Source organism: Chlorocebus sabaeus, chromosome 4 (genome assembly GCF_047675955.1).
Source record: "Chlorocebus sabaeus isolate Y175 chromosome 4, mChlSab1.0.hap1, whole genome shotgun sequence".
In the NCBI taxonomy this organism is placed as follows: domain Eukaryota; kingdom Metazoa; phylum Chordata; class Mammalia; order Primates; family Cercopithecidae; genus Chlorocebus; species Chlorocebus sabaeus.
The window spans coordinates 83,695,716-83,711,998 of NC_132907.1; the positions used below are offsets into that span (position 1 = coordinate 83,695,716).

The 16,283-nt window shown below is 44.9% G+C and overlaps 1 protein-coding gene and 1 long non-coding RNA gene across 3 annotated transcripts in view; one reads left to right on the top strand and one right to left on the bottom strand.

Moving 5' to 3' along the window:
- Window positions 1-5,014: 5,014 nt before the first annotated feature.
- LOC140711530 (uncharacterized) lies at window positions 5,015-15,777 on the bottom strand. Its single transcript, XR_012092815.1, has 3 exons — window positions 15,597-15,777; window positions 8,958-9,110; window positions 5,015-5,159 (listed from the first exon to the last, which is right to left on the bottom strand). It is a non-coding gene; the product is annotated as an uncharacterized lncRNA (long non-coding RNA).
- DAP (death associated protein) overlaps window positions 15,430-16,283 on the top strand; it is a 76,656-nt gene continuing 75,802 nt past the window's right edge. Inside the window, exon 1 of one of the 2 annotated variants that reach the window (XM_007961216.3) lies at window positions 15,430-15,799. In XM_007961216.3, coding sequence (XP_007959407.1) covers window positions 15,745-15,799 — 55 coding nt within the window. In that variant the 5' untranslated portion in view covers window positions 15,430-15,744. The remainder of the gene's footprint in view (window positions 15,800-16,283) is intronic. The other variant, XR_012092814.1, reaches the window with a different exon arrangement.

Genomic DNA, 16,283 nt, shown 5'->3' on the forward strand with positions numbered 1-16,283 from the left:
AATTGGATTCATGGAGATATGTTTCTTTTTCTCACACTTGTTTAGTGTTGCTGGTGTTAGATCAAGTCTAGCCTTTACTGTTCCATTAAAAAGTGACCATTTGTGATTACATATTTACAAAACTATATTCAGAAGGATATGTTTCAGATATTACATTTTTTCTAACAGTTCATTTCAGTTTTGAATAGAAGCCTTAAAATAGTTGGCCGGGCGCAGTGGCTCACACATGTAATCCCAGCACTTTGGGAGGCCGAGGTGGGCGGATCACGAGGTCAGGAGATTGAGACCATCCTGGCTGACACAGTGAAACCCTGTCTCTACTAAAAACACAAAAAATTAGCCGGGCGTGGTGGTGGGCATCTGTAGTCCAAGCTACTCAGGAGGCTGAGGCAGGAGAAGGGCGTGAACCTGGGAGGAGGAGGCTGCAGTGAGCCAAGATCGCGCCACCACACTCCAGCCTGGGTGACAGAGTGAGATTCCATTTCAAAAATAGATAAATAAATAAATAATTGAAAAAGAAAGGGTTAAAAATAAATCATGGAAAATCATAAAGTGATTCATTATCTGAAATACTTTCTCAATACAAAGCACTTTGTTTCCACTTCTTTGCTGGTACCTGCAAGTGAGCTAAAATGTGAAGGAAGGCATTTGTGATCTGATTTTGTGTCTACAAATGTTTATGCCTAACCTTGAGCTGCTGCCTTTGTTGGTGTGTGAAGTGATGCAGCAAAGCAGGGGTTGGCAAACCTTCCGCAAAAGGTCAGTCAATTTATTTTACTTTGGGGGCCAAATGTGTCTGCCACGACTCCCCAACCCCACCATTGTAGTCGAAAAGCAGCCATGAATAATATGTCAAGAAATGGGCATGACTGCGTTCCAATAAAACTTTACACGAATAGGCACCAGGTCAGACCTGCCTTGCAGGCTGCTGTTTACCAACCCTGTAGTAAACAATACTCAAATGTACTCTAGTTGAGAACAAAATGAAAATTAGTGATAATGGTACAGTACAGCTAGAATATTATTATTTCTGACACAGCAATAACGTGCCATGTATATAAAATGCTTCAACACAAATATGGGCAGATTATATTAACAAGTTGTACTGGCAATCACCATCCAAGTAGTGACCCCTGACCTGTGACTTCTCCTGTCATCTACAATCACTTAAAAAGCTGTCGAACCACTGGGGTGAGAGTGGTAAGATGTGAAATCTTCCCTTTGTCACCCTAATGATGAATTTCTACCTAGTCAGTTGGAACAGTGATACCATACATTTATTTGAGTTGATAATATGGCAAAAAAAATAATCATGGGGCTGCCCATGAAAATCCTATCTGTTTAGGAGATACAGGCAATATAAATGAAAGAAAAAGCTCCTAATAATAATTACCAAACCTGAAATCAAGGTAGAGGAAGACGCTTGCCCATGAAGATGTTTTAAGTCTGAATGTCCAGAAACAAGAGTCAGCCAAGTCGAAAGGTTGAAGAAGTCTGTCCAAGTCTTCTCATTCCTAATCCACTCACGGAAGCAGAGAAGTCTATTATTTCAGGCCTCGGGCTGACAGCTGCCAGGGCTTGCCCTTCCATTCTGTCCTTTACACCGCATCTCAGATATCCCAAAACTGAAACTCGACTTGGTGTGTGCCCTGCCTGCCGGCCTTTTCCTCCTTAAAGGAGAGTAACAGTGGGCAAGAGGCAGCAACCTCCACTAGCAGCATCACAACTGACCCCAGCCAAGAAGGACACCATGACATTCATGTTCTTCTTGTGCCTTTCAGGGAATCCATAAATCAGACCCATTCATGGCCACCTGGGAAAACACCAGGAGCTGTTTGTAATCACAGCACACGAACACAGCACCATCAGTCAATGTCTTCTCCTCAACTGTGATCAAAATTAATTTAAAGAGATTTAACTTTAAAAAGGAACATTGATGCGATGTTCATAAATCAATGAGCTAAATGTTAGTCCTCATAACTGTTATAAAATCAGTTAATGATCCTTTCTGCTGTAAGCACAATTCTTAATCATTAGCACCATTACACATAGCTTCTCTTGAAATGCATCACCCAATACATCACAACACACAGCACTCACTCTCTAAGCAATCACGTAAAAGAATAAGGAGATATCGGTAATTCAAAACTGCTGCAGGCTTCTGACTTCCTAGTAGGCAATAGTCCCCTAGAAACTATAGATTATGTGATAGTCAGCAGTTCTCAAACTTAAGCATGTATTCGAAACACCAGGAGGGCTTATGAAAACACGGATTGCTGCGGCCCAGCCCAGAGTTTCAGGTTTAGTAGTTCTATGGTAGGGTAAGAACTTGGATCTCTTTACAACCTCTCAGTGGTGTAGATGCTACTGCTCCAGGACCACACGAAGAACCACTGTTCTAGAGAAGGGGCCTACACACTCTCTCTAGAGGGTCAAATTAATACTTCCGCTTTACAGCCCATGTCACCTCCATTGCAACTACTCAATTCTGCTCTTGTAACACAAAAACAGCCACAGATCATACTTAAGTGAGTGATGTGGCTGTGTTCCATTAGAACATTATTTACAAAAATAGGCATGGACTGGACTTGTCCCTTAGCCACAGTTTACTGACACCTGCGAGAGAGAATGAAGGACTATCTTCAGAAGACTTGCCCGAATAACTGAAAGGGATAAGTGTTGCAAGCTAGCCTCTCCCTACCCCAAATTTCTTCTTGAAAGATCTTGCCTGCACATAACATAAAGCATGAATGCCATGGCACCTGACTTTTATCTTTTAAAATGTGTTCCAAGGAACTGTCCAGAAACAACACATTATATTAATATCAGAAAGCTTTAGAAACTGGATCATTATTCAGCATTTCAGTCTGTTTTAGAGGAGAATTCCAGAAGCCTACCTCTGTCACTTGTCACCATGTACTGTGTCAGCCTCCAATGGACTAGAGTATAAGCTCTGAGAGAGCTGAAACTTTATCTTCACTTTATAGAAAGGTGCCTGGAAAAAGGAAAGTGCTCGAAAATATCTTGTTGAATAAAAGAAAGTATGAAATCAACAAATCCCTTCCTGGCCTTTAGATTTCTAGATTTACCTTCAGAGCCTGGTAGACAAGTGTGCCTCCCTCCTCTCCATCACTACAGCCCTGGGACCGTAGGAACAGAAAAGAGACCAGGAGGGAGGCTCAGGGTCAGCGGATGTCTACCGAGACCACCACACTTGGGCTGATGATAAGGACAGACTTCCTTTGAGTCTCTCAGTTCCTGTACTTTGCTGTTTGGACCCTCAAGGACCACTCAGCTCTCCAGACACCTACGTGAAAGTTGGAAGTGGAAACAAACACCAGGGAACTGAGATCAAACAAAGCAGAGAGCCTAGGGCTGTTGATGGAAAGAGCTGGCTCCATGAGACAGGCAGACTTTAGTATCAGAAAGGCCAGCAAGGTAGGTAGGAGTTGAGGGGGAAAGGAGATGGAAAGCAAAACTTCCTGTTTTAATGAATTTGTTAGAACAGAAGCAACCTAAGTGTCCATTGACAGATGAATAAAGAAAATGGGACATCTGTGCACAATGGAAAACTATTGGGCCAAACACTGCAAGACCCCACTTACATGAGCAAGCCAAAACAGTCAAACTCATAGAAACAGAGTAAAATGGTGGTACCAAAGGCTGGGAGAGGGCAAGACATATCTCTTGGTATATTTCACAGTTTGCAAGACGAATACATTCTAGAGATCTGCTACACAGAGCCGTGCCTGTAGTTAGCAATACAGTATTATTCACTTAAAGATTTGTTAAGAGGGTAGATATCTCATTAAGTGTTCTTACCACCATAATAGAGAAAAAGCCATTAGAGGCTCTGTTTTTTATGTGCAGTTTTCAAGTTAGAACGGAGAAAAACTAGAACTGAGGTCTGAAAATCAGATTAGCAAGAGAATTTATATAAGATATAATCTGTGATGATGAACTAAATTAGTACGAGGTCATTTTGCAGCTGAAGTCTTTAACAATAGGCACAATTTATGAACACTATTCCCTACAAGGGGGAGGTTTAGGAACAGATGCAATTATCTTAAATGTGTTTTACAACTTGGAGTTACACAAGGTATGAGGTTAAGGGGTTACATTCCCAATGGGTAAAGTTAGGCTCTGGGGTAAAACACTGGATAATAGGAGTGCCCTCATCTCTTGAAATCAAATTTCAGAAAAACTTGGCAGGAAGATCAGTAACTTATGATAGATAACAGAGGCTAGTCAAATGTGACAGGGCTACTTGGTTAGCTCACTAAGTCGTAAAAGTTCTCTCCACTTCAGCTTACACCCAGGAAGGTCATGTACAGGATAGCACCTGAATCACAGTAGGTTCAGGCCCAAGAATGTTGCATGCTCTCTGCACCAGGTCTGGAATGGAGATCCAGAAGAGAGGAAAGTCATGGCTGAGCATGTCAGTCAGGGTGCTCCAGAGAAACAGAACCAATAGGGTGTGTGTGTGTGTGTGTGTGTGTGTGTGTGTGTGTGTCTGTGTGTGTCTGTCTGTCTGTATGTCTATCTCTGTGTGTGTGTCTGTGTGTGTGTGTGTCTGTGTGTGTGTGTCTGTGTGTATGTGTCTGTGTGTGTGTGTGTTGGTCTGTGTGTGTGTCTGTGTGTGTGTGTGTGTCTGTGTGTGTTTGTCTGTCTGTGTGCATGTGTGTCTGTGTGTGTGTGTGTCTGTGTGTGTGTGTGTGTGAGAGAGAGAGAGAGAGAGACAAAGAGATTTATTTTAAGGAGTTGGTTCCTGAGATTGGGGCGCTTACATTCAGTCTTTTTTCTACTAAGTTCTTCACCTAATTGGACGAGGCTCACCCACACTATAGTGAGTGCTCTGCTTTACTCAAAGTTCACCAATTTCAGTGTCTATCTCATCTAAAAAAGAGCTTCACAGATACATCTAGAATAACGTTTGACCCAATACCTGTGCCCCATAGCCCATCCAAGCTGACACATGAAATGAACCATCACATTGAGTCATCCACCGGCAGCGTCCTAGGAGAGGTCGTTTATTGGTGTTTCCAGAGCTTCCCTAGTTTTCTTTCTTTCTGAGGCTGCCAGAGTCCTCTCCTTAATTCTGTGAGCCCCTCCAGTACCCTGTAAATATTCCAACAAGAACTTGGAGTTGGTTTCTCCTTCTGAAACAAAAAGAGAAGGGAAAAGAAAAGGAGAATAACAACATTGTTAAGGGACAGAGGAACAGTAAATAAGCCAAACCCAAACTAAGCCTGACCCAGCATGTTATTCCCCAATATTTGTGCTGAGGGATGTCATGTCAAGCTATACCTTTGCCACAACCTTGCCTGGAATGCAAAGTGCAGCTTTTCTTTACCCAAATGCCCTGTGGTTCTTTGTTAAGGCCATGAATAGTCATGTTGTTAAGTCTCCAGTGAGCTACTGAAATTGTATATTTTCTTTTATTTTTTCCATGGTCAAAGGCATTTTATTAATTTGTGTCAGAGAAAAGCTTGTGGATGGTGCCCCAGAGGGTCCCTCCAAACCTGAAGGATGGCTTTGGGATTTGTTCTTATCTGGATTAATAGCAATCGTATTTCCCAAGCTTGGACCTTTTCTAAAACTGAGCAAGAACAGAGCGGGCTTTTCTGCAAACATACTGAGGACTAGGATCCAACAGAAGTCATTATTTACAACCCTCTCAAGCCTGCAAAGTCACACACACATACTTCACCCTGAATGGAATAAGTAATCAATTATAGGAAATCACTTGCTGAGAAGGAAGATGGTCTAAAAAGAAAATCAAGTAATTTCAGCAGGAAAAAAAAGGCTCTAAATTTTTTTAAGGAAATTACTTGCCGTCTCTAACCCTACAACAGTGAGAGCCAATAAAGCTGAGATGGCAAGAGCCCAGGGGTATCTTCCAGACTCATGCCCAGGCATAGGTTTGTTAGTATAGACTCAGCAATTATTGGGGAACTTTAAGGTATGATACAAAGAATTTAGCCCATGTTCATATTTAGTCCTATTATAGAGCTGAACTCACCAATAAATTAACTTAAATCTAATAAAGTGGCCATGCTTAAAAACCCTTTCTATCATGAGGTGATCAGGTTGACATCTTCAGTGATTAGACATGTTAATAACATGTACCCTTAACATAATGTGATTTAAAAAAAAAAAAAAAAAAAGGTCGCTATGGTATTCCTTCCAAAAACCTGTAACTCCTGTTTTTAACTATGAGAAAAACAAACACAAATTAAGGGACAATTTACAAAATAAGATAGCTAAAAAGAATCCTTGTCTGTCTTTGTCTGGAAGCCTGGAGGAACGTGCAACAGAATGTTACAAGTGGTCAACTTCACGTGCTGGTAGGATTGCTGATAAGTGGTGACTTGCTTTTTCCTTTGGACGTTAATCTGTTATTTAGATTTTCCAAAGTGTATTATTTTTGTATTTTTAAAAAAATATATTCATAAAAATTAATTCTTTCTTGAATGTAGTCAAAACATCCACATGGCCAGTGACAGAAGATACAACATCCTCCTTTGGAGGAAAAAATAACGCAGGCCAACAGCCTCTTCTTCGAGACCTTCTTCACTTCAAAGCCTGTGAAAACAGCCCTTCTAAAAACTGGTGTCACTAATGCTACCAAAACTCTGAGGTTGCCAAAACTACATTTAGGAGGCACATAGTACAGCACAAGGGCTGAGTGGTTCCCAGACAACGGGGGCTGCTGCTCTCTCTGGGGAGGACAAAACCCATGCATTCTTCCCATCTGAAGGGGTTAGCCCTGCACCTGTGAGTGTGCCTAGAAGAGGGGAGCCGAGAGCCCACCCGCTGAGCAGGCCACTGCAGGGGTGACGCCCACTCACCTTGCAGCCCCTGCCTATTGCAGGGCTGACATCCCCACTGCCTACAGGGTGGAGGTTGTTTCCTTAGTACAAGTCCTTTTTTATTCTTCATCTTAAATTAATAAGTGTCCAAGGAAGGAACTAGCACAGCAGTTTTCAAAGTGTGGTCTAGGACCCCTGGAAGTCCTCTAGATGCATTCAGGGTGTTTAGGAGGTCAAAACTGTTTATGATAATACTAAAATGTTCTTTGCTGTTTTTCACTCTCATTCTTTCTCCAGTCTATAGTGGGGTTTTTCAGGGCCTACACAAATGGCTATGGCAACAGACTGCAGATGCAAAGGCTGCCTTCTGTCAGCCAGTCTTAAGGTGGCACTTCCAGACCTTCCATTGCCTTTCTACACACAGCCTGCCTGTGAGTCAGCCTGGAAGAATTGGGATTTAGAAACCGTGGGCCACTGTCCCTCTTGTCTTCTCTAGTCCTCCCTGTGAAGGCCCACCTCCTGCTGCCTGTCAGCTGGAAGGCTGCCATCCACACTTCCTATCCATGAGACCTGCCCATTGTCTTCCACAAACAAGTGGGAATCTCTGTTCTAGAACATTTACCATGTTCTGCTTTGTAATATATGTTTACTTTGCTGTTTCTCTAAAATCTCTAACAACAAGTTATGTGCTTTGAGATCTGTATTTAGTTCTTTAAAGTTTACAAAGCATTCTCAACAGGCCATCACGTGTACTTCTTATATGCCTTCCAGAGGGGTGCACTATTGTGCCTGTCTCAAGGGAAGGGTGCTGAGACTCTGAGAGGGTGCAGTTTTCCCAAGGTAACACATGTGATGTGTGGTCAGGCTAGGGCTCAAACCTAGGTCTCCAGACCTAGAAGCTCTGTCATTTATAGATTGTACTTCCTCAACTGATCCCACATGAAAAGTCTGAGCAGAGGCTCATGGTCCAGGTAGAGGTGACCCCCCTCACCACACTTCTGATATTTGTTGTCTCACTTAATATGACATTCTCACACCTGAAGAGCCTTTTGAAAGGTTTTTATGCATTTTTAAGAGTAACAGAGTAAATCAATGTCCCAGTACCACCAAATTCTGTATCGTTTCTTTTTTTTTTAAATAAAAAAAAAGGTAAAAAAAAGTTCTTCAATTTCAAATTTCAAGCTCCTTTGAGATTATTTCATCTTGCTGAAAGGCTCTTTATTCTTGATGTTTGTCATGTTTATCTTTTAGACTTAGAGCAATTCATATACCTTTCTTAAAAATGTTATACAAGAAGATAAATGCTAAGACATAATATTGAATAACTATTTGAATCCTCAAGTAAGATAGGTGTTGTGGCCTCCAATATGGAAATGTAATTACAAAATGTGTAAGTAGCTTGCACAGGTCAAATAATGACTCAATGCAAGAGCTAGACATAAAATTATCCTTACCACTCCCCATTTCTCTGCTAAAACACATTTTTTTTATAAATAACTTACAAAGCATTTGAAATTGCCTAGAAAGTCAATATTCATGGTTGTATTACTCTCATCTTTTTTTTGCAGTTTCTATTTTCTAACTTTTAAATAAAGATAAGAGGAATATTTTGCCAAGGTTCAGACTGGTTTTTTTTTTTTTCTTGAAATACTGTTAACTAAAGTATAACCTCATATGTGACTAAAATTGATCTCCATGCTCTTTATTAGCTGTTGAATTACTTTTGAAAAATGCCTGAAAGTGTCACTGAGTGATAAGTTGAGGCCCAATGAAATTCCAAAGATCCCTCACTTGTGTGTGTTTGTGTGCATGCACACGTGTGTATATGTGTGTGTAAAATATATTCTATCATTTTTATTTGATTTTAAGATATGAATATCCTCTTAAAGTATTTTATGTTTATGTGTGTATGCAAATAAATTATGTTAAAATTAATTCAAAGCCTACACTACATAGTATAATAAGAAATATCCTGGATATTACAAAGCAAAGTCAAGAATGACTGATGCTCTTCCCTTATGAGCAAAATTAACAACGGAGGAGAAATCAGAGAAATCCTGGGTCATTGTCTTAGTCCATTTTATGCTACTACAACAGAATACTGGTGACTGCATAATTTATAAAAAACAAATATTTATTTCTCACAGTTCTGGAGGCTGGGAACTCCAAGGTCAAGGGTCCCGCATCTGGTGAAGGCCTTCTTGGTGTGTCATCCCATGGTGGAGGGTGGAAGGGCAAGAGAACACATGAAAGAAGAGGAAGGAGGGCTTAATTCATCCTCTTATCAGGAGCCCACTCCTGCGATAACAGCATAAATCCATTCATGAGAACAGAGCCCTCACGAGCCAGTCACTTATGAAAGGCCCCGCTTCTCAACACCATTGCATTGGGGATTAAGTTTCAAACACATGAATTCTGGGGGACACATTCAAGCCATAGAAGTAGTAAATAAGAATCCAAAATTCTCATCTATCAGACAACAGCACAAGAAGAAAGGAAATAGAAACCAGCCTGGAATAAGAAAGCAATATTCATTGAAGTGATTGTTATGTGGGATTATTTTAATACACACTGGGACTATTCTTGTATTTCATGAATGCTGATAAAAAGGAACTCCCTTTGCAGTAATAACAGTACATTCTCTATGGCTTACAAAACACTTTTAAATGTACAACGGATAAGATAGCAAGAGCTGGGTTCTCTTGGGTCTCGTCACACTAGCTACCAATCCTTGCACCAAGCTTAGAAAATCCAGCTACAGATCCAGTTTCTCCACTAAAAAAGGGCAGAGAACTCCCTGTGTCTCAGGATCCTGTGGGGGGTAAATGGGGTGACACGGAGCTGTCCAAACATAATCAGATTTAGTCAAAGTCCTTCATTCTCACAACCCTCCTGGGAGAGGCATTAGCATTCACATCTCTGACTTGCAGATAAGGAAACTGAGGCTCAGAAAGGTTTAGTGATGTAGCCACAGACTCAAAATACACACCTGGAGAAGAGAATCTGCATTTTCAGTTTCTTCTTCAAATCCTTTTTCTAGTGTTTTCAGCATTCGCAATAAGTGAATTCACCACCATTTGGGATTAGAAAACAGCCTATTTACAGGCGGATCATCTGAGCTCAAGAGTTCAAGACCAGCCTGGGTAACATGGCAAAAAACCCATCTCTATCAGAAATACAAAAAATTAACTGGGCATGGTGGCATGGGCCTGTAGTTCCAGCTACTTGGGAGGCTGAGATGGGACATCACTTGAGCCTGCGAGGCAAAGATTGCAGTGAACCGAGATCATACCACTGCACTCCAGCCTGGGTGACAGAGTGAGACCCCGTCTAAAAAAGAGAGTGAGAGAGAGAGAGAGAGAGAGAGAGAGAGAGAGAGAGAGAACAGCCTATTGAGAGAAGAAAAGAAAATGTTCCCAAAACTCTATTTAGAAATCAGTCCACAGCTGGAGGGAATGGAACTAGGGCTTAGAAAATCCAGCTTTGGGTCCCAGGTCACACTCACCAGAGTTGCATCCCACATAAGTCCAACAATCCTTCTCTTTTCCATTTTGTTTGTTTGTTTTTGTTTTCCTTGGTGCATGGGTTAACCTGCCTTACTCCTATTGTTACTGTGAGATTCAAATAAGATTATTCATTCAACAATTCTCATCCTATCTACTGAGTATGTACATCTACATAGAACATCTACATAGTACATCTACACCACCAGTGGGTGATGACTGATATTTATCCTCAGCATCTAGGACTGGAGGGGCTGGACACTCTCATGCATTCGTGCACACGTGTGCACACACATATGCACAAAGCATTTACAAGATAAAGCAAATGTCAGAAAAGATTAGTGGCCATGTGCCATCTACATGCTACATATATTTTTCATTCTCTGTTTAGTCATCATTGGCTACTCTTCATTTAGGTAGCAGTTGTGAGAAATTAAATGCATCTATGTTCTAGAATTACATGGAGAAAATATCTGTTGAATGCTTCTTCTGTGCCCACGATGGTTTTAGGTGCTGGGAATACCTAGTGGGCAAGATGGATTAGGTTTCTCCCTTCATGGAGCTGACATTCTAGTCAGTGGAGAAAAACAATAAGCCAGCAGACAGATAAATGAGGAATTTCAGATGAGGATGGAGTGCTATAAAGACAGGAAGACAGAGAGTGTATGAGTTGAGTGCCCAGGTTCTTCACATCTGATGGTCAAAGCAGGCCCCTTGAAAAGCTGATTCCAGAATGAGAAGGAGTTAACCACGCGAGGATCTGGAAGAGACGGCTCTCGGCGGTGTTGTGGGACTTTCTCCTTAGCCTAGCTAAAAACAGGGTCCTTGTCACATAACCATGAAAGATTAGGCTCCCAGACACTTGGAAGGGTGAGGAAAATGGAGTTTATTAGGCAAAAAGGAAAAAAGGGAAACAGGGACTCTCAGCAAAGCAAGAGTCGTGCTAGCCGGTTTCCCATCTCACAGATTGAATCCCAGGTTCCACCCGGGAACAGAAGACATCAGGCTCCTCTCCTCTGCAAAGGGCATGAATTTCTGTGACTCCACCCCATTCTTCCGGCGTGCAGGTAGTCAGAGTTTCTCTGGGGACCCCTTTATGCTTGGCTGTCTCAGTGGGAGTGGCTAATGCAGAGGCCCAAGGGGAAGAATTGGCTTGTCCTGCTAGAGGAACCTCAGAAAGGCCAGTGTGGCCAGAGGAGCCAAGAGGGATGAGCTCACAGTTGGGTAGGACCCCCGTCATGCAGGGTCTGGTACACTGTGTGTGCTAGGGGTTGCATTTGGCTGCCCATGAAGACACCAACCACAAGGACTTCATTTAATAGAAATTTGTTTCCCACACAACAAAAGAGTCTAGAGGAGGAGTCCATAGCTCTGAAGAGCCTCCATGGACCCTCAGATTCCCACATGCCTTTGACCTTTCTGCTGTGTTACCTTTAGCATGTGATTTTCATGCCTTTGATTGCCTCACAGTTGCAATATGATTGTTCTACCTTTGGCTCTCTGTCTGAATTCAAGGTGGTACAAACGATGAAGTCATCAGGAGAGGGGTGTCCCCATATTAAGAATGCAAATTTCCTCCAAAACCCCTCAGCAGATTTCCATGGTCAGAACGGTGTCACTTGGCCACTCCTAGCTACAAGGGAAGCTGAAAAATAAATGTCTTTTTTTTTTTTTTTTTTTTTTTTGGTCTGCGAAGTTCACTACCTTCTTTACAGTATTTCCTTCATTAGAAATGCTGTTGAGTAGGCAGATTATTCCATACTGCAATGAGTAGCTTGGATTGTATTCTAGAGAAGAAGCTATTTGCTGGTAGGTGGGAGAATCAGGAGTTCTTTGAACATGTGAAATTAACTTGGCTGTCACACTGTCAGGAGCAGACTGTACCTGAATCACATAGCACCCAAATATAATATGTTAGTGGCAGTGAATCTGTATGGGTCTGCAGCAACCTCCATTCTTGCCTCTTCAGAAGAATTCAACTGAGGGGTATAAAGCAGAAAGAGAGACTGAGGCAAGCTTTGAAGAAGTAGTGAATGTTTATTAAAAAGCTTTATATCTGGAACAAGAGGAAAGTACACTTGGAAGATGGCCAAGCAGGTAACTTTAGAGATCAGGTGCATGGTTTGACCTTTGACTTAGGGTTTTATACATTGGCATACTTCGGGGGCCTTGCGTCCCTCGTCCCCTGATTCTTCCCTTGGGGTGGGCTGACCACACGCGCAGTGACTTGCCAGCGCTTGGAAAGTGAGTGGGGGCTGTGTGTTTACTGGAGGTGTACACACCCTCACTTGAGGAAATCTTTCCTTACCAGCCCAATGCTCCTAGAAGGTCATATACCAGTTATGATATATATGCCATTTTGCCTCTTGATGTGTGGCAAAGAGATCTTATCAGGAAGCTGCTGATCATCACTTTCAGGTTTTTTCTATCTACTGGGCGACTGCCTTTCCCTGGCGCTGACTGCAACCGATTATTATTTTAGAGAAATGGTGTAACAACTTCTTGACCATCACCTGATGGTCACACAACATTTCTAGTGGTGTGGGTTGTGGGGAAGAGTCCTCTCCTGCCCTGCTCAGGCTGACTGGCTACCTACTGTACCACCACCAGAGTTTCCCAATCAGTACAACCCCGGGGAACAGGTCACAGCCAAAGATACACAACCTGGCAGACCTCAGGGCAGTCCAGGGGCCACCAGGGGCCCTCTGGAGCTCTGCTCCTTCCTGCGAAGGCTTCCCCCCACCCCCATCCCCCAGGGTTCCTTACCAATAGCGTTTGAGTCTAAGATGCTGTCGCTCATAACATGCAACTTTGTTTTAGGTGCCACTAAGGGTAAAAACACTACCAATGAAAGGACACCACCATGTGCTCTTTCAACTTAAAATTTTCATTTTATACTTCCAAGAAATAGTTCTTTAGGCTTAAGACGTAAGACATGAGTTTTTAATTATATAGCACCTTTGGACATACATAAAAAGGAAATTACTCATGAAATTAATCGGTTAGGTACCCTTAAACCTTCAAGAATGTGAGTGACGTGGTATCTCTTTAAAGAGGACCCCAGTATTAACTTCAGGATTCTCTTCCAAACTGCTGGCAAGTTTGGATGTGAATGCAAGACAATGACAAGCATGTCATGACTGCAGCCTGGCCAACAATTATCCTATTAGTGGTGTTGAAATGTGTGTATGGAGTGGGGAATGCAAGACCAGTGTATGCTATGTGCATTTCCACGTGTGCCCTGATGCATAAAGAGTTGCGCAGCACTGAGTTAGACAACAAATAGAGAAGCCAAGGTGGTGGTGGTGAGTCTGGAGTTCAGTGGAGGGGCAGAGAGAGAGAAATGAGGTTGCAGTTTTGGCACCAGTAAGCATCTGCAGGTGGTGATAGTGGTGAGTCTGGAGCTCAGTGTAGGGGCAGAAATAAATGGGGTTGCAGATTTGTCACCCGTAAGCATCTGCACGAAAGTTGTCCACACGGGGCTCCTCGTGACTATCTAGGGGAAGTCTGGATAGAGAAGAAGGCCAATGCTGAGCTGTGGGATACTCAAATGTTTATAAATCTAGAAGAGGGCGAACCGCCAAGCTGACAGAATGAGCAGCCAGGGTGGCCAGAGAACTGGAGGGTAAGGCAGTGATGTGGCACCTCTGGAGGAGCAAAGGAGGAGGCGATGGCCAGCTACATCAAGTGCCACTAAGAGCTTAAGTAGAATGAAAGTGGAAAATGACAGTTGGATCTGGCAGCACAGAGGTTCTAAGTGACTTCCACAAAAGGACCTCCCACGGTTGAGGGCAGCGCTGCAGAGCTTGATGAAAACCAGACAAACTGGACTGGAGGGAGTGACAAGAGATGAGCTCAACCTCCTTGAACAGTTTTGTTGTCAAAGGGAAAAGTACAGTCAAGAGAGGGGTTGTGTTTCCTTCGCTAGGGAGATTAGGCCTGTCTGAATGCGAATCCAGCAAGGGCAGTGTGCAAGTTAACAGCAGTTGCAAAGCACTGGGGCAGGCGGGAAGAACATGATCCAAGACACAAGAGCCAGGCATCAGCCACGGCAACAGGATGATGATGGTGAAAACCAAAAGCGTCTGAGACTGGTCTCAATTTAGGAAGTTTGTTTTGCCAAGGTTGAGGATGTGCAGTGACACACCCTCAGGAGGTTCTGATGACATGTGCCCAGGGTGGCCAGGTAACAGCTTGGTTTTATACATTTGAGGGAGACATGAGACATCAATCAATACATAAGATGTAGGTTGGCTCTTTAGGAGGTGAAATGTGAAGTGGGGACGTCCGGGTCATAGGTACATTTAAAGGTTTTCTGATAGGCAATTGGTTGAGCCTTATCTCAACACCTGGACTCAATAGAGGGGAATGTCCGGGTTGCATTAAGGAGTTCTGGAGAGCAAGGTGTTATCATGCAGATGAAGCCGGGAATACACTGCAAATGTTTCTTATCAGACCTAAAGAGTCGTCTATTATAGGGTCTCCGCGCGAATATTTGTGAGGCCATGTTTGACTTCCACTTCCCAGCAAGGCCTGAACTAGTTTTTCACGACAACTTAGAAGGCCACCAGCGGAGGGGAGGGTCCATCCGTTGGCTGCGGCGCTTACAATTTTATTTCTGGTCCATACCGGGGGAGGACAGGGCACAGAAACCACCCTCTGTTCCCCAGCGCTGGCCCTCACTCAGAAGGCAGGATCTCCGCTCGCATCCTCTTTTTACAAATTCCTGCTCTCTTGGCCCCCGTCGCTGGCATCTGGGCTGGCCTTTCCGCGCTTCATTAGGCCCTGCCGCGGCGGGGACTGAGGGCCTCGGGGACGGTTGCCTCCCCGCAGGGACGCCCCGGCCCTGGCCCGCATGTGGGGCGCCGTCACCCCGCCGTCGCTGCATAGCCGGGAGCCAGGCTGAGCGCGTTCGCTGCAGGAGGTATCCTCAGCTAGATCCTGCTTAACTTCCCGCAGCCAGCCGGGGACCCCGCCTCCCTCTGCTTCCTTCTCCCTCTCACTCCCCGACCCCTCTCTCCCTTCCCCCCGCCTCCCCCGCCTCCCCCGCCTCCCCCGCCTCCCCCGCCTCCCCCGCCTCCCCCGCCTCCCCCGCCTCCCCCGCCTCCGCCCTCGGCCACAGCGTCCGACGTGGCGCTGCCGGCTGCGCAAGCTCCGTATACGTGACTCGCGGCCCGGCGGGGCGGGCGGGCCGCGGTGACGTTAGTGCGCACGTCGTGGGTGGGCTTGGGTGCGCCACGTCGGCGCGCGGCCGCGCCCCCTTAACGGCAGTGGAGCTCGCTCGGTTCACGCGGCTCCGGCACCCCACACGCGCGCGTCGCTTTCCCGCCCGCTCGCTTCCCGGAGCTCACACCCGCGCTCACTCGCGCACTCCCACCTGGCCCGAGAACCGCGCCGCCGCCTCGGCCCCGCGGAAGCCCCGCCGCGCCATGTCTTCGCCTCCCGAAGGGAAACTAGAGACTAAAGCTGGACACCCGCCCGCCGGTACTGACTCGTTTCCCCTTTCTCTCCACGCGCGGGTGCCGGGGGCGGGCTCGAACCCGGGGGCGCCGGGCGGAGGCTCCGCGGGGAGGGCCCCGGCGGGCGCTGAGACTTGGTCCGCGCCCTGATGTCCGCCCGAGGGGCGCGGGTCGCGGAGAGCTCGGGCGCCCAGGCCCGGGACGAGCCCGCCTGAGCTTCGGCCCGGCTTGCCGGCGGCGGAGACGCGTTTCTTCGTAAGGCGCGCGGGCCGCCGCGTACCTGTGCGATTGCGCGCAGGCTCCGGTGCCTTGGGCGAACCCAGTTGCACAACTTATAACAAAGTTTTGGCGGATAATATTTACTTAGAAGGTACAAGTACAGATGTCTAGAAAGAAAGGAACAGGAACAATGAAAAGTCAGTGGTGTTAATATCATGGTAATGATTAATTAGAGGCTGCCAGCGTTTCATACCGATTCAAGAACCAAGGAGCGGAAATAATTTTTATCA